General features: G+C 35.0%; 1 protein-coding gene across 2 annotated transcripts in view; it reads left to right on the top strand.

Moving 5' to 3' along the window:
- Positions 1-6,597: 6,597 nt before the first annotated feature.
- LOC145284902 (uncharacterized) overlaps positions 6,598-20,939 on the top strand; it is a 29,176-nt gene continuing 14,834 nt past the window's right edge. Inside the window, exons 1-2 of one of the 2 annotated variants that reach the window (XM_080133978.1) lie at positions 6,598-7,932; positions 17,745-17,916. In XM_080133978.1, the coding sequence (XP_079990104.1) occupies positions 7,747-7,932; positions 17,745-17,916 (358 nt within the window). In that variant the 5' untranslated portion in view covers positions 6,598-7,746. The remainder of the gene's footprint in view (positions 7,933-17,744; positions 17,917-20,939) is intronic. The other variant, XM_080133979.1, reaches the window with a different exon arrangement.

Genomic DNA, 20,939 nt, shown 5'->3' with positions numbered 1-20,939 from the left:
ACTGCGGCAGAGCATTTACATTATTTTCATTTACTCTTCCATCTCAGCCAAAATGATCAGCAAAAGATTAGTATGGGTTAAGATGAACAAAATGTCCGACTTCGGACTAGCAGCTGCATAACTGCCAGCGCTAAAAAGTTCACAAGTACAGCAAATTCCTTATTGAGACATTTAGCCACCCGGCGTTAGATACTCTCATCTGCACATAGATACCATCGGATCCATACCACTTAGACAGAACTACTACTATCTGTTACGTTAATAGGTTTTTTCGTTGGCCCATTATAATCCTGTTAAAGGACATTTGAACAAACACAGTAGAATGAAACCATCCGCAGAGAGTGGATAGCCATATACGGTGTACTCACAGTCATCACGACCGACAAGAGAACACAATTTCAAAGATTTTAGACGAATTCAAGTTTCGTAATAGGTGCCAAGCACATATGAACAACAGCGCATAATCTATATTCCAACGGACTAGTTGAACGATTTCACAGACAACCAAAAGCGACTCTCTCAATACAATTCAATACAACCAACGGGGTCGATAAAGTGCCATGAATCTTACTATTGATTTGGAACGTTATCAAAGAGTACTTAGGTTGCACACAAGCTGAAGTAGTTTTCAGGATAACATTATTTTTGCCCGGACAATATTTAGTCAACAAAGATGAAACACACTCTATTTTGTGTCGTTTGTTGTTGGTTATGAAAAATAGCAAGAACGCTAAGCATTAAACTATTTATTAACAATAGAAAAATGATAACTTTACAAGAACGATTATTGTAAATTGTGTGTGTCCGCCATCTTAATTCGTGCTGTCTCCAACCTTACTCTTTTAGAGTTATTTCCCTTTATTTCCGCTTATAACACCCTACGACTACATTTAGACAGAAACTAAAACAAGAATGTTAAAGTTACAATTCACTCGAACGAAGAAAACATCGAGATAAGTTCACATGTTCAAACATTTTCGATATGTACTTGCCCGTGACAATGCAGTTAGAACACACTACAATCACACTACCAGAGCTCATACAGAGAAGTCAAAAGGAAAGAAATATTTCTAAACATCGCGAAAAATGACAGAAATTACATTGTTTTCATCAACAAGCTAAATGCCCTTTTAGTGGAAAATCACAACTAACTCATCACACATAGCACCGCTTTCGAGAATACTCCAAATGCATGCACCCCACAAAAGAAAAAAAAATTACATTTCAGATCTGGTCGAAGTGCAACATTCCCACACAAACTTAAAGCTTACATGTATTATTAAGAACATATAAAAAAAAATTCAATCTAGGTGGCAGCATAAACTTTCCACACACTCATATACGCATATATACAGCAAACGGTACTCATGCCTAATTATCCCCCTTTTTACCCCACTAGGGGACGCTAAGATCGAGAACTATAAAAGCTGAAATACAAATAGATTCTTTCTCCTTTTCATTCCTTGCCTCAAAGTCACCCGTATGCATAACGCATACACAACAGTCCAGAGACAACGCACGTAGGTGTGTCATTAAAATCTAATCTCGGCCCCTGGTCAAAGGCCCTCGACAGGAGCAACGAGAGACACACATGAACTACTTTTATCTCTCATGAAAAAGCTTACGTGATAGCTTGGTGAAACGTTGAGTTTTAGATCTGTCAATTTTTCATTTTAACTCTAGTTAATCTAGTTTATCCTTTACACATGTAAATGTGCACGGAACCGGTCGATATAACTGTATGTACCCAATTCCTTCTTACAAGTAAAACACCTTATTTCACTCAAGCGGTTTATTTTGAACTCTCGTTCATCGCCAACACCTAATTTTGCATTATCTTAACAAGTCATTGTAGTGAAAATTTTAGTGTGCATGATTAACGCGGGTGTCATTACTCATTCACTTAAGAAAAAGAGAAAAGATCTTAAACTCGAAACTTGACCGACACGAGATAAAAACGTGTCATATGCAAATTGAGATGCGGTCGGGTTTGGCAATATGAAACACCAGCATTTCTTCAGTTGGGGACGATTCTTTTTGGTCGGTTTGACGTCGGTATGGTGTACTATGCAATCTAGTGTCAGCTGAAGAAAGCTTGTTTGCGATAACGTCGAAAAGGGAACAGGACGGATTTTTGTTACGTATACTTCGACGCGGCGAACTTGGCGATCTGAAAATCATTCCTCTTTTTCTGTAACTCAAATCTTTAAATCATTAATGTTAGCCATAAAAATAAGTTGACGGTGGTTCAGTAGTTAACGACACGGACTGACGACCTGTGTGTCCCAAGTGCGAATCCAGTTCATTCCACAAAAATCACTTTCACGTAAGATGTTAGCAACCTTCATGTGGTTCCTCTCATAAGTACATGATGTATTTTATAGAAATAATTTTGACTAGAAAAATATCGGAGAAACCAATGCCAACAATAGAATCGTTGGATTCATACGACATGACGATGCCATATAAAATTATTTTCCATGGATAGACTTTGCCATTGTTTCTTTTGATAATGTATTGCCATCAACAACACAATTGTTCGCTTTAAAACTTTTTAGGAACTCTAGGAAATACATAAAACTCACTTATTCTTCATATGAACTTTCTCTTTTGTTTACTTTTTTTTTTTAAAGTTTTCTTGTGCCTCTCGTTGTGTTATAGATATTCTATTGCAAATAAATAACATTTCACCGCGAGTGTTGAATCCTAACGTTTGGCAGTGGAGAGGGAAAGTCAATATCAGAAAAAAATCAAAGAAATAAAGAAACAAACAAAATGATACAGAATCAATCCATATAAACATAATTTTATTTTATTGGCAACAGACAACGGATACGTAAAAATAACCTAATATACAGTCACTGTATACAAGTGATGATTTGTCAAACGAGTTTGTGTTGATTGGATTTGTTTTGTTTAGGTACATTTGTGTGAAATTTCCAACAAAATCAGCCCAGCCGTTTTGGAGTCCATAGGGAATGCACTCACAGACACACAAAGTTCCTTTTATATAAGACCACAGACCGTAAATACCAATAACTTTTCTTTGTATTCACTTTCTTAATACAATATATTCTTTCTACCTAAACCTGTTGTTCGCGTCTTTCTTAATGACCCTTTCCTAGGGCCACAATAGTCGCGACATTGAGGCGAAGAGCTAACCGCAGTGGAAAATTTCGGATAGACTGTGTGGAATATTTCTAGGGTTTAGCTTAAGTATTAATATATAAAATATTGTTCCCCATATATGGCGCTAATATTCCAACGTATATTTTTAAGGGGTGTGAAAATGTATATTTTCTTAGCGTTTGATTAGTTAAAATAAAATTCCTGTATTAAACCTCCTATACTTTCTAGAGTTTATATGTTTTTACAAAAATATTCATTTGTCGTTGATTATTATTGTTGTTGTTGTTAAATGAGTCGAACCTTTGCATAGATCTCACAAAGATCGTGTTGCAGAATTGGTCTGCACAAAGTCCTCGATAGTCGTAACTTTTCGTTAATCGACAAGAATGATTTTTTTTTACTCAGACACCAAAAACAATAAGACTCAACGGTTGTATGCGAAGTCAGGGAAGGTTTGATCACGAATATGCGAAGGAATGGCGCAGAAGCGACGTTGGCACACTCACTCTATTGGTTTCACGTCTTATACTCTTAGCTTGTCACATGCAGCGGCAGAGACAACCAGAGGACGAAGTGTCCTGAGCTCGACTTCCTGGATTTTTACAAGAATGCTGTTAGCTGGGTAACTCTTACACACTACTGAGGGTGCTGCTGCTGCTGCTTATAGTACAGGCTTCACAGCCGTGTAAAAACTTAATGTGTTTGCTCTAAATTTCTAAGGCTATAGTTACTTGAAAATTAAATGCATAATCTGTCACTCAATGTGCAAGGTTGCTACAAAGAAGGTGGGCTCCTTTTACCTTGCTAGAAAAATACTCACACTGACAGTATCCTATATCTCTACAAAGCTATCATTCACCCATACATGGAGCATTGTTGTTACAAAGTGCCTGCGCGCGTTCATGCAGCCATGTTTTTTACGTAATGAAATAAATTGAATTTTACGAGTTAAATTTTTTTCAATTTTTAAATTTTAAAAATCTATAAAAAATTTTCTAATGGTTCAATTTTTACGATATTTTCAAGTTTAATGTGAAATTTATGCTCTTTCCAATAAACCGAATATAATATTTTAGACTAGCGTTTTTTTTAAAATTCACCTTCCCATTTTGAAATGTCTATTCAAATGAAAATAATTAATTTTCTCACCTCAAATTTACATATCACAAATTGAAAATAAAAGATCAATAAATAGAATAAGCTAATTTAAAACAAAAACAAGAACAGTTATTTGCAAATTTACCAGTAAAGTCCAAAGTTTAAAACCTTTTTATTTTTAAAAACCACGTTGATTTTTTTTAAGTGAAATGTTATAATCTAGTTATATTGTCCAGAAAATTTCGTAGAATTAAGACATTTTTTTTTCTATTTCATTCAATGTTTTTTTTCTTTTTTAGATATTTATAAAAAAAAATTCACTCCATAAAGAAGAAATAAAATATATTAAATCAAAAGCTCATGCATTTCTTTGAGAAAAGAAAAAAAATCAAAAAATTATCGAGTGCTTTTTTAAGGCAAAAACTGATAAGTAAAATGTGATTATTTTTTATCTACGGTGACACATATTTCTTCACGCACAAGGCTTCACGGCTTACGTGCATGTGTTGATTTTACGTCCTTTTGTCCATCCGTATTTCAAAACAGGAAGAAGCACCACTTCGCTAACACCGGCTAATGCTTACGTAATGGCCGTCTTTTCAAATAGTTGTTTAAAAAATTATTTTATTTAAAATATACATGGAATATTAAATATAAATTTAGATAACGTTAAAATTCATTGAATTTCGTGAAATCTTTTTTAAAGAAAACTGATTAAAAATAATATTGTATATTTTTCGATAAAACCTTTTATTATTTTAAAGTTTGGTCTTTGCTCCTTTTATTGAAAAAAAAATAGGGTTTATATTACATTATTCATATTGTTATAAGCTTCGATAGCGAATCTCCTTTTTTAATGACGAATTCTGACACTCCTAGTGTATCGACACGTTGAAAATGAAACAAATCAATTAACACTTAACATTTCTTAGCACACAAAGACACGCAGAGAGACACGTCCGTTTATTTTTACATCTATACACGAAAAAGAAAGATACATACTGCATACGTGTCTTTCATATAAAAATAGTCAATAAAAGGGAGACAACTCTAGGTTGTTTATATCATTGAGAAATAAAGGTCAAAGAGAGACAAATCTTCAGTATTTAAAAATTCAACAACATTGATAGATTTTCAATAAGATATCACACACAATAGTTTTATGGCGGCTATTGCAGTTTGGTGGTTTTGTTTTACGGTATAGTAACCCTTTTCGGATTATTTAATGCCGAATTTTGGAAAAAAAGGTTTTATGCTTCAAGTTCTTTATATCTTCGAATATTTATTCATTGTGTTTGGTTTGGTTGTTTTGTAGAAGAAAATTGTTGTCTTTAGCAGAACATAATTGAGTTTTGCAAAGGAAAAGGAAAAAAAAACCCCAAAAAACCAAAACAATCCAAAACAATAACATCAATGTTTGGCCCACTTCAGGCCAGGAAGTCCGATTTTGCAGGATCAGTAACCGTTGAAAAATATCACAATGTCAGATTAGAAGATTACTTCATGTTGATGAATTCAATTATGTTTAATGTAAATAAAGTGCTAGTGTTAACTTTTCATTATAATACTTATAGTCTTCGCGATAAGCTATTAAATAGGTGCTCCAGGTAGTGTGTGTGTGTGGGTGTATATATATATATAATTCGGGGTTGTTATTTTCCAGAGGTAAAGTAAACAATGAAGTATAACGAGGTTAATACAAAAGTGCTCAATACTGAACCAGAGCAAGGTATGCGCACACATACATACACCGTTTCTTTCCAGTCTTTCACTATCTTTATCTCGGCTTTTTACCCCCCCCTCCTCATCCTTTCCACTTTATTCCTATATCTCAACACAGACCCTAATCCACACACCTTTTTGTATTCTTTACATACAACCAAACCTTATCCCTTGTGCCTATTTTTAACAACATTTACCGGAACTTCCTGATATTAACTCCCGGTGATGTAGATGACCTGATATTTTCATTGCAAACTTTGCTTTCGCATAAGGTCTCTCGCTACTAAAAACTAGTTGGCCGAAACATATTCTTGCCTGTGTAGCAACACATTACTGCTTATATAAAAACAAATACAAAGTATATATATATATATATATATATATATATATATATATATATATATATATATATATTACACACACACACACATATATATGTATATGTATATATATATATATGTGTGTGTGTGTGCGTGCGCGCGCGTAATTGTTTGACAAGTCAGTTCTTGCTTTTTTTTGCTCTTCTGACTGGTTGGAGAATCCCCTTCTCGTCCTTCACCCGTCACCGTAGACTAACAGTTAACAAAAACGAATTAGAATATTGAATCGCAATATAAGTAAAGTGGTTGCTCAGGGCAACATCATGACACCCCTCCCACTACACACAGAAACAACAATCTAAAACAAAAAAGAAACTCTTTCATTGAATCCATTTAACAAAAAGACGAAAAGAGATATGCATGTGGACGAATATCTAATTTAACGCACGCGTTGACGATGCTAAGGACTTATAATCTCCCCCATACACATCCATAACACTGCAAGACTGTTCTTTGTAAGCATACGAATATGTTAATTTAAAAAAAAAATATGAATTCTCGACTGAGCTCCTTTCTGTGGTTAATCCTTGTAAAACATTCACAGTAGAACTCGTTTTGCTATTACAACAGAAAAAGTTTCCTTTCTTCCTCCGTGTGCACAGTGTCAGACGGAATTTTCAAAAGCAGAGTTTCTTCGCAAGGAACGACCCTGGTGTCTAACTCTGTCCCGTGGGGAGGCATAGTAAATAGGTACAATACAGTCGTCTTCAAATCAAATGTCAATAGGTTCTTGTTATGACCCCTTCCCCCAAGTAATTGAAGCTTGATCCACCCAATTATTCTTTTTTGAATTTTCTCGTAAGTTTATCAACAATCATTGCATCTCATTAACCCTTACTTTCGAGTGGCTTTTTGGCCTTACTAAGTGATGGCCCTTCAGTAAACAATCGAGTCAGACTAACGCACATGCGCAGTAACGTTTTGTGAAGCTATGTTACTGTTAAAAGCGGCTCTATATATTCCATTTTTAACTGAAAAGTAAAATATAAAACAAGAATGAAATTTTATTAGACGCTGCTGAAACCACACTGGCAGTTACCTCTACTCCCGTAGGAAAGACGTAGATAGCGCCTGTCCTCCCCCCCCCACACGCACACTTTTATATCGGAATATGGGTGCGTGTAAGACGACAGTTTTAGTGAACGATAGCAACGAACGCGAATATTTGAAGGGTAATTAATTTGACATCAATGCTCGTCAGTCGACGTCAGACTTTCTTAAATAATTATATCGATCTGTAAGGTGGGTTCCCTACAGATACTGTTTTTTTTTTTTTAAGTATAAAGACAAACAAAATTATATTGAAGATAAAAATAATAGGATTCATCTAACAAATTATGTAATTATTCAGACTTACTTAGACAAAAAAAATAAATAAATAAATAAAATAAATAACATAAAAGACCAACAATAGCTGATGGCGACTGCTGGAAAAAGTCTTCAAGGCGTTTTACAGAACGACCTCGAGCCGGAAATTATTTCTCATGATCCCGAAACAGGCAATGAGAAAAGCAAACCCAAGGACAACGATAAAAGTATCAAGACGAAAAAGAAAAAGAAAAAGAAGAAACGGAAACGAAAAACGAAAGCACAGAAAGAACAGGTAAGAAATCTTCATATTTGGGAAATGTCAATTATCTTATTTACAGAGCAAAGTGATTATTTTAGAGAGGATTGATTAACCGGACCAACACTAATGCATTCTGGGAGTTGTCCCTGACCTTGGTAGAGGCTATTTGGGACGACGATATCGTCTTTGGTTATTGCGGAGAACCACATCAACAATTTAGTATAAATTGTCAATAAATATTACGTTTTTAACGAATAAAGGAAATAAACGACATATATACGGGAATGCTTGCATAGAAAATAGAAACAAATGAAACATTAAAAGAATAAAAAGTTCACCAGTTCGCAAGTGCTAACTAAAACATAAACAGTTTTGTATAAGAGAAATTGAGAAATCTTATATCAAAACATTTTTATACAAGAAATAAGAAAATATAAAAGTTACTTTCAGTCATGAAAATGTTCATTGTGCAAACATATGTTTAGATAACGAAAGTTAAGTTCGTAGTCACAAGTTAAAATGTTACCAGTGTGAATGATATCTGTACGCAAGTAATATACGTAGGTTAGTATTTAGCAGCGTAGCATTGGATATGTGTGTGCGTCGGGATCTGAATAATTTTCATTACGGACTAAGCTTTGGTATAAGCAATATCGCCTGAAAAGGTCTCTAGTTACTTATAACTGGGTGCCTGAAACATGCTCATGGATGTGTAGCGACATATATGTATATTTATGTAAAACAAACAAGAAGTATATCTTGCCCGACTTCGGTATTGAGCACTCTTGTATTGAGCTCGTTAAAACTTCATTAGTTGCTTTACCTCTGGAAAATATTAACCTGGAATTATTTAAGTATTTATACGTATAATAAAGAATTTCAGGAGTATTGGTAACACGAAATAAATACTTTATGAAACGCACTCAGTACATGTGTAAAGCTATTATAAATACAATTATATAATGATGGTAAGGTCTCTATGATTTGACATTTCCATGTGAAAATAAAAAAGATGTCATATTTCTTCACACATTTTTATCAGAGAATTCTCACACATTCAGACAAGCACCGGATTTAAGACATACGAGCTGCCTTCAATAAGTTTCCAGATTTTTATTTTCATATAGGCACTTTTATTGATGGTATACACGTGAAAATCTTGTCCACTTCGAAGTAATCTCCTCCGGCTGAAATGCATTTGCTGTACCGTTCCAACAACTTCTGAAAGACCCCATGGAAGTCCTTTTGTGTGAGTGTGTCAGTTATCCTTGTCACAGCCTCTTTCATCTCCCCAATTGCCTCATAACAACAGCCTTTAAGGTTTTTCTTGAGCTTAGGGAATTACCAAAAGTCACAGGTAGCAAGGCTTGGACTATAGGAAGATTAAGGAACTGTCTTGATGCCCATCTTGGTCAAATAGTCTGTGACATGGATGGTATTGTGGACTGCACCCTTGGGATAAACTTTGCACAAATCTTCTGCATCTTCAGTTCCTCGCGAATAATTGTGTGTACAGTTCCCACACTGACATCAAACTGTGCACTTATTGTCTCTATCGACACATGACGGTCCTTACCATTGAAATTTTTTATTTGGCCAATCAACTCTAGTGTTCTGTCTTCTTTACTCCTCTCACACCTCTCATCACCCCTCACACACTCCCCGCCTTCTTTGAATCTCTTATGCCACTCAAAAACTGATGTTCGATTCATGCAAGATACTCCAAAAGCAGTCTAAAACTCTCCATACGTTTCTGTGGCATTTTTTCCCAAGATTAAAACAGAATCTTATTGCATTTTATTTTTTTTTTTTACATGAAGGTCACCACTTATCAAGGCCCGGAAGCCACTCTGGGATAAGGGTTATTGTGTGTACAGTAATCAATGAGATAGTATCGTAGTAATCGTTATTTGGAGATTTGATAAAGTGGCTTACTTAAGGGGGCAGTTCATCAGGAATTTGTTTATGTTGGACTTGAAGACATCCAAGTTGTAGTCAGGTGGAAAACAGGCAAGCGGAAGAGAGTTCCACAGTCGTGCACTTATAAGAAAGAAGCTTTGCATATCGTTCTTCTAAAGTATCTCATGTCCAGATTGCACTTTTGAAATTCGCCAGCTGTGACAATACTGAATTTTCAAGAGTCTACGACAATTTTAAATGTCTGTACAAAGAAATGTCTGGAAACTTATTGAAGCACCTCGTACAACTAACGCTTGGAGACAACCATTAATAGTTGTAAATAAATTTGAGATACTCCATGTAACAAGTAATAAACAATTTAATTACACACACATATACGCATGCTATACACAAATGCACACACACATATCCGCATTCAACTTTATTTTTAGTAGAGTAAAATAACATAATATTAGGTACGGGCAAAAATAGGGGACCTAGTTTTGAAAGCCGATTTATCATAATTTTTTTGTAGGTTTCCGACTACTTTTTGATTGTATTTGAAAGATTAAAGACTAAAGTTGATTTCCAAAGGAAAAAAATATTTGTACGCATGAAAAAAAAAAAGTTATGAAAAATATTTTCACGGCGAGCTAACTAATTCAGCTAAATTTTGAAGTTATATAAATTCATTGTAAAAATCCTTTAAAAGATAAATATTAGTTTTCTATTTCAAAAATATTTAGTAAAGTAAAGTCCTTCTTAAGATATTGAATTAAATAATAAAAAAAAACACCTTGTTTGTGCAAAAATAACTTAATAAGCCCTCAAAAAGCAACATAATATATAAAGCAAATATGACGAGACATAGGAATATCCCCCCTTTCCCCACACACACGTCCCCAGTTGCGTTATTTTTAAATACATTTTTCTTTATTTATTTTAATCACTATTCTTTTTTCTTTCTTTCACTCTGCCCCCCCTCTCTCTCTCTCTCTCTCTCTCTCTCTCTCTCTCTCTCTCTCGAGCGATGGGTTCAATATAATAGAAAGAAAGACAAACAAAGCACTTAATAAAAATTTATCAACAACTGACTGATATAATTTCAGTGTTGGTTTCGGAATAGTAAGTATGAAAAACCATAAAAGTTGTGATTCTAAGAAACGATTTGCCTGTTAAAAGTCTTTCGTAATGTCTATAGACATATTTATTGTGGTGTCATTTTCGGGAAAGGGTGCGTGATTGACCTAATGTGTACCATCACGGACAATGGAGTTGCGACGTTGTTTCTAGTACGCTTTCGTTTCTCATTTTCTGTACAAGGCGTGTCAACTCATAGCACGATCATTTAAGGGCTTTGACTTCTAATGGGCCATCCAAAAATCAGCGACTCATTTCTCGACACCCAGTAGTAACACGTTTTACTTTCTCTAAAACATCTGATAACTGGACGCATAGTCTGACACAAGCCCATTCAATGTTTTTTTTCTTTTTTTTTTACACAGTGGTCACCACTTATCAAGGCCCTGAAGCCACTCAAGGATAAGGGTTATGTTTTAGAATATAACACTCACTGAAAGACTTATTCTGGATTTGACTTATGTGTATACCCCAAAGAGCCTCACCATATGCTTGAGAACAAAATTCTGGCACATTACGATGCTAGACAGACTTTCAGCTGTTAGGAACAGCATGTCACTTTCAACTCTTATTTAGTCAGCCCATCTCTTTGATTGCCGCCATATTGACCTTTTTTAATTCAATCTTTTTAATATGGCTTTCTTTATTACATATTGTTAGCCATGAAAAAATATAAACTATATTAATTTCTTTTTTTTTTTTTTAATAACGTTGTTGGTTAATCTGTTAATATTTTCTTTCTGGTATTTACAATTTCTTTTTGTCTTGAGGCACCGTTGTTTGTGTAAGTTGTAAATAGTTGCTGTTATCTCATATGAATAAGACACAACACAGATACTAACTTGAATGATTATTTTATTTTTAAGTTAAACACTGCGAAGCATTGGTAAGATACATTATGTAGCAGTTTTTATAAACGCGTGCGTACTGGACTTAGTCGCATGAACTCTCTGACTGTAGTCGTTATAAAGGACACCCACACCTACCCTCGTCTCTCTGGACGATAGCAGGCGGTGGGGGACGAGTCAGCAAGCAGGACCACCCGGCGAGAGGAAGGCCAAAGAATCAGAATTGTCTCTTTTTCATTGTAGGGAAAGGAAGGTTTAATATAATGCAAAAGGGAATGGTAGTATTAATTTTGCTTTTGTGGCCTAAATCTTTGGTCAGTACAAAGTCATGTTTTACATGTTACCAATGCAAGTGCTCGTCTGAGCTCCAATCTCTGGTCCCCCCCTCGCCAATCTTTCACGAAAAACATCCACCTAGCTGAAACCACTGTCAATAAGTTTCCCTATTCTTTATTTGTGCCTAAATCAAAACGTAGATTCCATGAACAAAGCTTCTTTCTTAGAAGTCTATGCCTGTGGAACTCTCTTCCGTTTGCCTGTTTCTCACCCGACTACAACTTGAATGTTTTCAAGTCCAACATAAACAAATTCCTGATAAACCGCCCCCTTAAGTAAGACACTTTATCAAATCTCCATTACTAACGATTACTACGATATTATCCCATTGATTACTGTACACGCAATAATTCTTATCCCTGAGTGGCTTCCGGCCCTTGATAAGTGGTGACTTCCATGTAAAAAAAATAAAAATAAAGTCTTACCCACCCCGGCCTGTCTGATCTTGGAGTTTGACAAGAAGCATCATCCACTCAACATGGCTACTATATCCGCATTATATTGAACTAGCGGTTGGGGGGGGGGGCACCCGACTTTGCCCCGTCGTAAAATACGCTTAAATATGATATCTTAATTTGTCAAAATTTCGTTAATTTTATTATAGAGTCGTGATTTCAAAAGTAAAAAAAAAAAAAAAGGATTTGTCGTCTCATCGGCTAGAATCGAAACCGAAAGCAAAACTGCAGCATTCAAAGCTGGTGACGTTACCACTGTACCAACGTGACACACATATGAACTGATTAAAAATGAATTTAAATAAATATACAAAATGTATAACGATTTTTTCATTTTTTTACTACTTTTTGTTCCCTTAAAAACTATTTTAACCGGCTAAAGACCTATAAAACAACGATCCATAAAAAAATCCAATCATTTGATGTCCCTTACCACCGCTCTGCGACTTTTAGTTTCGCAAGAGATAGAGTTTGAAAATATGGTGACAGACAGACGGACAGACATAGTGAATTTTATAAATTAGATTACTATAATACACACACACATAGACACACATACCTGCATGGCCCTGACTTCAACAACGGCACGCATACTTCAACTTTTCTTACAAACAAGACATTCATTCTTCTATCATAAAAGAACAGTCATTCCAATATTAACACTCTTTTCTCTTCCACTCCTTTTTTATTAATGCATTTAACAAAGATGATTCAATAAAGTTGTTTTAAGTGTTAGAATGCGACTTTGTCTTCCTATCGTGTATAAATAAAACAGTAGGTGTGTGTGTGTGTGTGTGTGTGTGTGTGTGTGTGTGTGTGTGTGTGTGTGTGAAAATATTTTACCGATAAACTCTTAAACTTCTGGTCGCATAACACTGAAATTAACAGGAAATAGTAATCAAACACAAAGGAAGGTTTATAACGAATAAAATATTTGCTTCGATGGATGAATAACGCGTACAGAGATATATCGGCAAGTTGAAATGCAAGATGTTCATTTCAACTTGTTGATATAATTCTATTACTTTTGCGCATTCATAGCTTGAATTGATTTAATTTGAAATCTTTCTTATCTAACTGTCGATAGCTCAAATAGTAGGGAAATGTTTTGGATTCGATTCTAGCTGATGGCAATCAAGCTATTTTAAAAATATATATTTGAAATCAATTATATATATATATATTTTTTTTTATATAGTCATCACCACTTATCAAGGCCAAGAGGCCACTCGAGGATATGGGTTACTGAGTGTACAGTAGAAATTGGACAATTGTTAGTAATGGAAATTAGGTTAATGTGTTAACTTATATGGAGCGGCTCATCAAAAACTTGTTTACATTAGACTTGAACACAACCATATTGTAGTCAGCTGGAGAGCAGGAAAACGGAAGACAATTCCATAGGCGTGCAGTTCTAAGAAAGAAGCTTTGTTCATGGAATCTACGTTTAGCTTTAGGCACAGATAAAGAGTGGAGGAAATTAGTGATGGTGTTTTCTGCTAGACGGGTGTTTCTTGTGAAAGTTTGGCGAGGGGGACCATAGATTGGAGCTCAGCTGAGCACTTGCCATGAAAATAACGATAAAGCAGAGGCAAACTCGCAACATCTCTTCTGTGATATATATATATATATATATATATATATATATATATATATATATATATATATATATATATATACACATGTCATAAACCTAACCAATCTCTACGATATATATATATATATATATATATATATATATATATATATATATATATATATATATATATATATCCCATTTCTTCTGCCCCTATGTCTCTACTCTCTATCCTTATCTCCTATGTTTCATTTTCTATTCCTTATTTTCCCAAGCTATAATCTGCACACTTTTCTCTTATTAAATAATCCCGGTACTCAATGCACCTCCTACTAAATACTCCTCCTCTTTCGCTTTTAGGATTACTCATATGATCCCACCTCTTCCCTTTCATTACTTCTACCCCTAAACTTTCCCATGACTAACTTTAAATGCATTTAAAATCGGTGTTATCGTCCTTACCCTCATCCTTGTATAATGCTGATTTTTTCTCCTCGTCTGGTGAGAAACATTTAACTTTGAAATGCCATGGCCTAAAGAGTTTTCCCCGCTAATTCCCCTTTCACTCATTCTAATCACCCCCATCTTTATTGACATGAAAATGTAATAAAGTTCTAATCAAACTTTAATTATTATCTCCCTATCTTTTTTTAATTGCCCCTTTTAATCAGATAAAGTTTCATTTTTGAAATGAAACTTTATCTGATTAAAAGGGGCAATTAAATATATATGTAACACCAAAGAGGGGCCACATCAGTAGATCAGTAGGGTCGATGTGACGTTTTTTTTGTGTTGAATGTAATATTCAATCCCGGGCGAACACCGGTTACAGAAAAAAAAATTTTTTTTTTTTTAGTTAATATTTTTATGTGTCAAAATCTTGTTGTTGAGATACCATACGGTCGGGGGATAAAAATAGAAATCGCATGCTAAACTTCAAAGTGAAAGATTACTTAAAACATTTTTTAACCAAAATACGCTCGCGTTTGAACTAAACGAGCCAACACAAAATATTCCGAAACAGAGATTGGAAATGTCGGTCGGCTTGAAATGTGTTGTTTGACAGGTGAAATGTCGGATCGTTTTTGATCTGAGAAACACACACACACACGAAACAGATCAGGCCTGATAAAAGAATTAATGACGTCAGCCCAAGGTTCGACATGAATTGTTTTTCAATATGAATTATCTAAAAATGTCTTTTGGCAAATTGTTTTGGGCGCTAAAGCGAATTCTGACATGTAAAGAATATTTCTTTTAAAAATCACACGGATGTTTTTACAAAACAAATAATTCAAAGGAGAAAGAAGATCAAACGGATATTTTTAAATAGATGAAAGTTGGTGATCTATTACAAGCTAAAAAATAATATTTCCTCTGATTATCAGTTGATAATATGGAAAAAACCATTATCGAGAAGGTGGGGTCAGGCAAGTTGGGGAGGAGTCAATTTGATTTTGGAAATTGGGGGCGGAAAAATAATACCTGCCACAGGCCAAATTGACCAATGAGAAGGAATCAGGTGGATTGTTATCAATCAATTTGATTGGTCGAAGACGAACGTAGGCGTCGTCATTATTCAAGGGTTTTACTATATAAGATCTGTAAAACTCGATTTAATCAGATAGAAGGAGATAGAAGGAGATAGAAGGAGATAGAAGAAGAGAGAAGACAGAGAGAGGTCTTTGGAGAGACAGAGAAAAAGGTCTCGGTAGAGGAATCCAGTCACCCAACTTCTCTTTCCCCCTCGCTGGTCACCAGAGAGCTCAATTTGCAACTTAATAGAATTCAGAGGACCTAGGAAGAGACCAGCCAGAACACCTTAACGATAATTACAACGGTCCGCGACTCCGACCGAGTATTTCAACAACAAGAAGCTAATTCACCAATCTAATTGCTTGCTTCCATTTAATCTTCAGTTGTACATACGTCTGTAGATAATCATTTATGAATTTCCTAAATACATTATATATCAACCAACCTCCGGAGTTTGTTTGCTGATGTGCTGTTGTTCCATGTAACTTTATTTCTTTTACTTGCCACTTGTGACCCCGTTCCCGTCAACGAACACCCAGTCAACAGGACGACCAACTAGACGATCAAGAAGAACAGGCCTTGAGGACCGTGCAACCGAGAAGAGTCCTCCAACGCCTTGACGAGGACTCACTGGGTGACGCGACGTACCAACGGTTGGCAGACCTGGTTGCCCAGTCGACATAATTAATTACCCGGTGACTAGGATAGTCATAATTGGGCATCGACCCAGGGTTAAGATCATAACTGGGCCGCGATCAGAGGTTTAAGGTCGTGTAAGGTCACATACAAGGTCACATATATATATATATATATATATATATATATATATATATATATATAGAGAGAGAGAGAGAGAGAGAGTTGGAACTATAATAATTAATACGAAGTTGTTGTGGAGGGACGGCCCTCTGAATGTACTCAACCACCGTCCATATATACCGTAACTCTTAATGATCCCAGGTAGGGCTCTAGTTCCAGAGTTAACCTCGCGTGTGCTCGACGGAACGTAAAAAATTTCATTCTGTAACCCTTTGTTTGTCTTTTATTACACATCTTGACTTACACCGTTGTTCTGTTTTTATTGTGACTAATAACAGAAATCTACATGGACTAAAATATATTTAAGCGTATTTTACGACCGGGCAGCCCCCCCCCCCCCGCTAGTCTACACTATTCTTCTGCTAATGTTAGATGAGGATCCTGAAACCACTGAGTCTTTGTTTTTTTTTTTTTTAACTCTTTTGTTGCACATTGAGATTTTATAGCCAAAGGTTGAAATTATTTTCCATTTTCCTTGCTTTCCATTTCCTATTTCTCGCAAGAGGCTCATAAATAAAAAAAGTTCCAACCTAACAAAAACTGCAGAATAAAACAATATAAAGTGTTATTTTCATCAAATTGTTTACAATTGATTGAACATTTTTTGTTATTTTTAGCCATAGTTGTGGAAAATGTATTATGGGTTCATAACATTTCTGGTCCATATGTGAATATAACGGATGCTGTAGGATTTGAACTCGATGCATCTGATTCCATAGTTAGCGTTTAGTTAACATTGTAGGGAAATACGGGAAAACAACACCAGTTACCCTGCACATTAGTAGATGACTTCTGCTTAGCAGAGAGGCCAAAGTGGACGTGAAATCGTTTCCCCACACAGCGAGTCAAAACCCGTGTGAGGGAATAGAAGAGACGTTGCGAGCCTGTCTTTGTTTTATCGTTACTTCCATGGCAAGTGCTTGTCTGAACTCCAATCCCTGGTCCCCCCTCGTTACTTCCATGGCAAGTGCTTGTCTGAACTCCAATCCCTGGTCCCCCATCGTCTAGCTGAAACCACTGTAAAAAATTTTCACCACTCTTTAACTGTGTCAAAACCAAAACGTAGATTGCATGAACAAAGTTTCTTTCTTAGAAGTGCACGAATTTTCACAGATTGGTGAGCAGAAATCCACATGACTATGGCATTGTGATTAAAATGTGTGGTACGCCATTTTGGGAAGTCAATTTTAGTTAATCCGATAATTTGCACTAAACTTATTTTGTTTTTTGTTCCAGGAAAAACTAGAAAAGGGTGCAAAGAAAATCCAGCAAGATGAAGATGCTATGGACAAGTTTATTAACAAAATTAACATGTGGCTAGCCAAACATTTATCCGAAGTTTTTCTACTTTTTGACACATTTGATACAAATGGGACTGGATTCCTTTCTTACATGCAGTTTAAAACAGGTAAGTATTTGTATGTTTTGAATTAGCAACGAACTTCAACAATTACAGTTATGGAGGAGATTCGAACTGATGTTACAGACGTTGATGGCTTTAGTTGCAGACGAAGTTAAGGCGATTGTTAGAGATGAAGCTAAGACTTATTACAGACGAAGCTAAGGCGGTATTTACCGACGAATGTAAGGCTTTTGCTGTAGACAAAGTTAATGATGTGTTAGAGACAAGGTTAAGACTGTTGTTACACCAATGTTAAGGTGGTTTCATGGACTAAATTAAGTCTTTTTTGCAGACGAAGTCAAGACTGTTGTTATGAATGCAGTGAAGATGTTTTTTGTTTTTTTTTGCGAACACAGTTAAGGCTTTAGTTGCAGACGAAGTTAAGGCTTTTGTTATAGACGACTGTAAAACGGTTTTTATGGACGAAGTTAAGGCGGTTTTTACCGACGACGTTAAGACTGTTGTTACAAACGAAGTTAGGCGTTTTTGCAGTCGATGTTAAGGTTTTTGTGGTAGATGAAGTTAAGACGTTTTTTACGGGCGCTTTTGTTGCAGACGAAGTTTATGCTGTTGTTACTGACGAAATTAAGGTTGTTTTTGCAGCCGAAGACAAAGTTAAGGCTGTTGTCATAGAATTTAAGGCTGTGGTTAAAGATGAAATTTTTACCAACCAAGTTAAGATGATAGCACAGACGAAGTTAAGGCTGTTGTTACAGACAAAGTTATATATATATATATATATATATATATATATATATATATATATATATATATATATATATATATATATATATATATATGTTTAAAGAAAAATAGAAAAAACCGAATGAAATTATTAAAAAATCAACGTTTCGTCCCTGTTTCAGAGGACATCTTCAGGATAATTGAAATAAAAATGTGATAAAAGAAAAAGTCATAGATCGTGCGAAAGAAAACAGTTTTTTAAAATCCAACCCATGTCGGGAAAGGACGAATATGTGTGCGTATGGGAAGGTTGTTTGATGTCTATATATACAACTTTTAAAATGCATTAAAATAAATATGTACATTTTTTTTTTTCTTTCCTCTGCGAAACTACTCATTTTCCTGAAACATTCAAAGAAAAAAAAAAGGGTTGTGTTAGTGGTTATTTTCGAATGCTTGCCGGTAGCGAATTTAAGACCGAAACTGAGAGCTTCAGTTTCAATGTCCGAGAGTGGTTTAGAAGTAAGGTTTAGAATAAGGTCTGGACGTCCCAAAATAACCACTAACACAACCCTAAAAAATTATAGACAAGAGGACTCTGATTTTACTAAAGGCTTCATACAAGGGATAATAGCTTTAACAACTACCCAACCTCAAGAATTAGCACTACCAAAAAGATACATTGATGCCTTAGAACTTTTAACAAAAAATAAAGACATTATTATTTCACAAGCCGATAAAGGAGGTGGTATAGTTATAATAGATAAAGACCTATATCTAAAGAAAATGCATACACTATTGGCAGACGGAGATATATACACTCCGATAGATTTAAAATCAATAGAAAAAGATTTCGATACTTTTAATAAATCCGTAAAGAAACTTATCGGAAATGATAAAAAATGGATAAATAACATAGAATACCACCCCACTATTCCTATATTATACGGCCTCCCAAAAATACATAAAGAGAACGTCCCTATGAGACCTATAATATCAAACATTGGAAGCGTCACCCATAAATTAGCACGAGCTATTGCCCAAATTTTAACTCCACTAATGGGCACCATCAGCACTTCACATATCAAAAACTCTGGTGACCTCCTAAATAGAATAAAAAATATGGACATGCAAAATAAAACCATGCATAGTTTAGACATAATTTCCCTGTACACCAATATTCCAATCAAAAAATGCCTTAATCTACTCCACAAGCACTTAATCAAAATTAAAGCCGACCTACCTTTTTCCTCAGATACACTAATACAAATTATAAAACTCATCACTGATAGAACCTACTTTCAATTTAATAATTCTTACTATAGACAGAAATTTGGACTCCCTATGGGTAACCCCCTTAGTGGTGTACTAGCCTGCTTATTCTTAGAATTCTTAGAAACCAACTCTTTTAAACACAGACTTCCTAAAAACTCCACATATTTTAGATATATAGATGACATTCTTATTTTTCTCCCTAAAAACACACAAATAGAACAAATTAGAAATAAATTAAATTCAGTGGAACCATCTATAAATTTTACACATGAATCCGAACAAGACCACTCCCTAGCTTTTCTAGACATATTCCTCATCAGATCAGAAACCGACCTGAGTTTCAAAGTACATAGAAAGACCACACACAAAAACGACTATATTCATTACTACTCACACCACAATGATAAAATAAAGACGGGCATGATTATAGGTTTTTTCTTACGTGCCTTTAGAATATGCAGTCCCCAATATCTTAATGATGAATTTCAATATATTACGAATGTTTTAAGAAAACTACAGTATCCATCCTATTTCATTTCTTACGCAAAGAAAAAAGCTACGAAAATACACTATAACATAAACACACAGAAAAATAAAACAGATACCTCACTATTAAACAGACATCTTTTCATTCCCACCCACACCAAAAATACAAAAATCTACGACACTCTTAATAGACTTGGTTTTCACCTGATACAAACAACTTCCTCAACCATAAAACAGACATTAAAAACTACCAAGCACTCTCCCAAAACCCTCACATCCGATGCCGGTATATATTCCATCCCATGTAACAACTGTCAACAAGCGTACATAGGTGAAACACAACGAAAATTGAAATTAAGACTTAACGAGCACAGAAGAGATATAAGGAATGGTAACGCCCTAAATGCACTCTTTTGCCATTGTGCAGAACACGATCACTCATTTAATTTAGATCAAGCGAAAATTATTAAATACGTGATAGATAGAGCTAAAAGAAGACTTTTAGAATCAGCACTAATTTTGAATACTAATACTATTACGCAAAGAAAAGGCTTCTACCATTTAACCCCTAGCATAGGGAAAAT

The sequence above is a fragment of the Euprymna scolopes genome, chromosome 9 (assembly GCF_053919585.1).
Source record: "Euprymna scolopes isolate OS-2025 chromosome 9, ASM5391958v1, whole genome shotgun sequence".
In the NCBI taxonomy this organism is placed as follows: domain Eukaryota; kingdom Metazoa; phylum Mollusca; class Cephalopoda; order Sepiida; family Sepiolidae; genus Euprymna; species Euprymna scolopes.
This window is presented reverse-complemented; position numbering and strand designations above follow the sequence as displayed.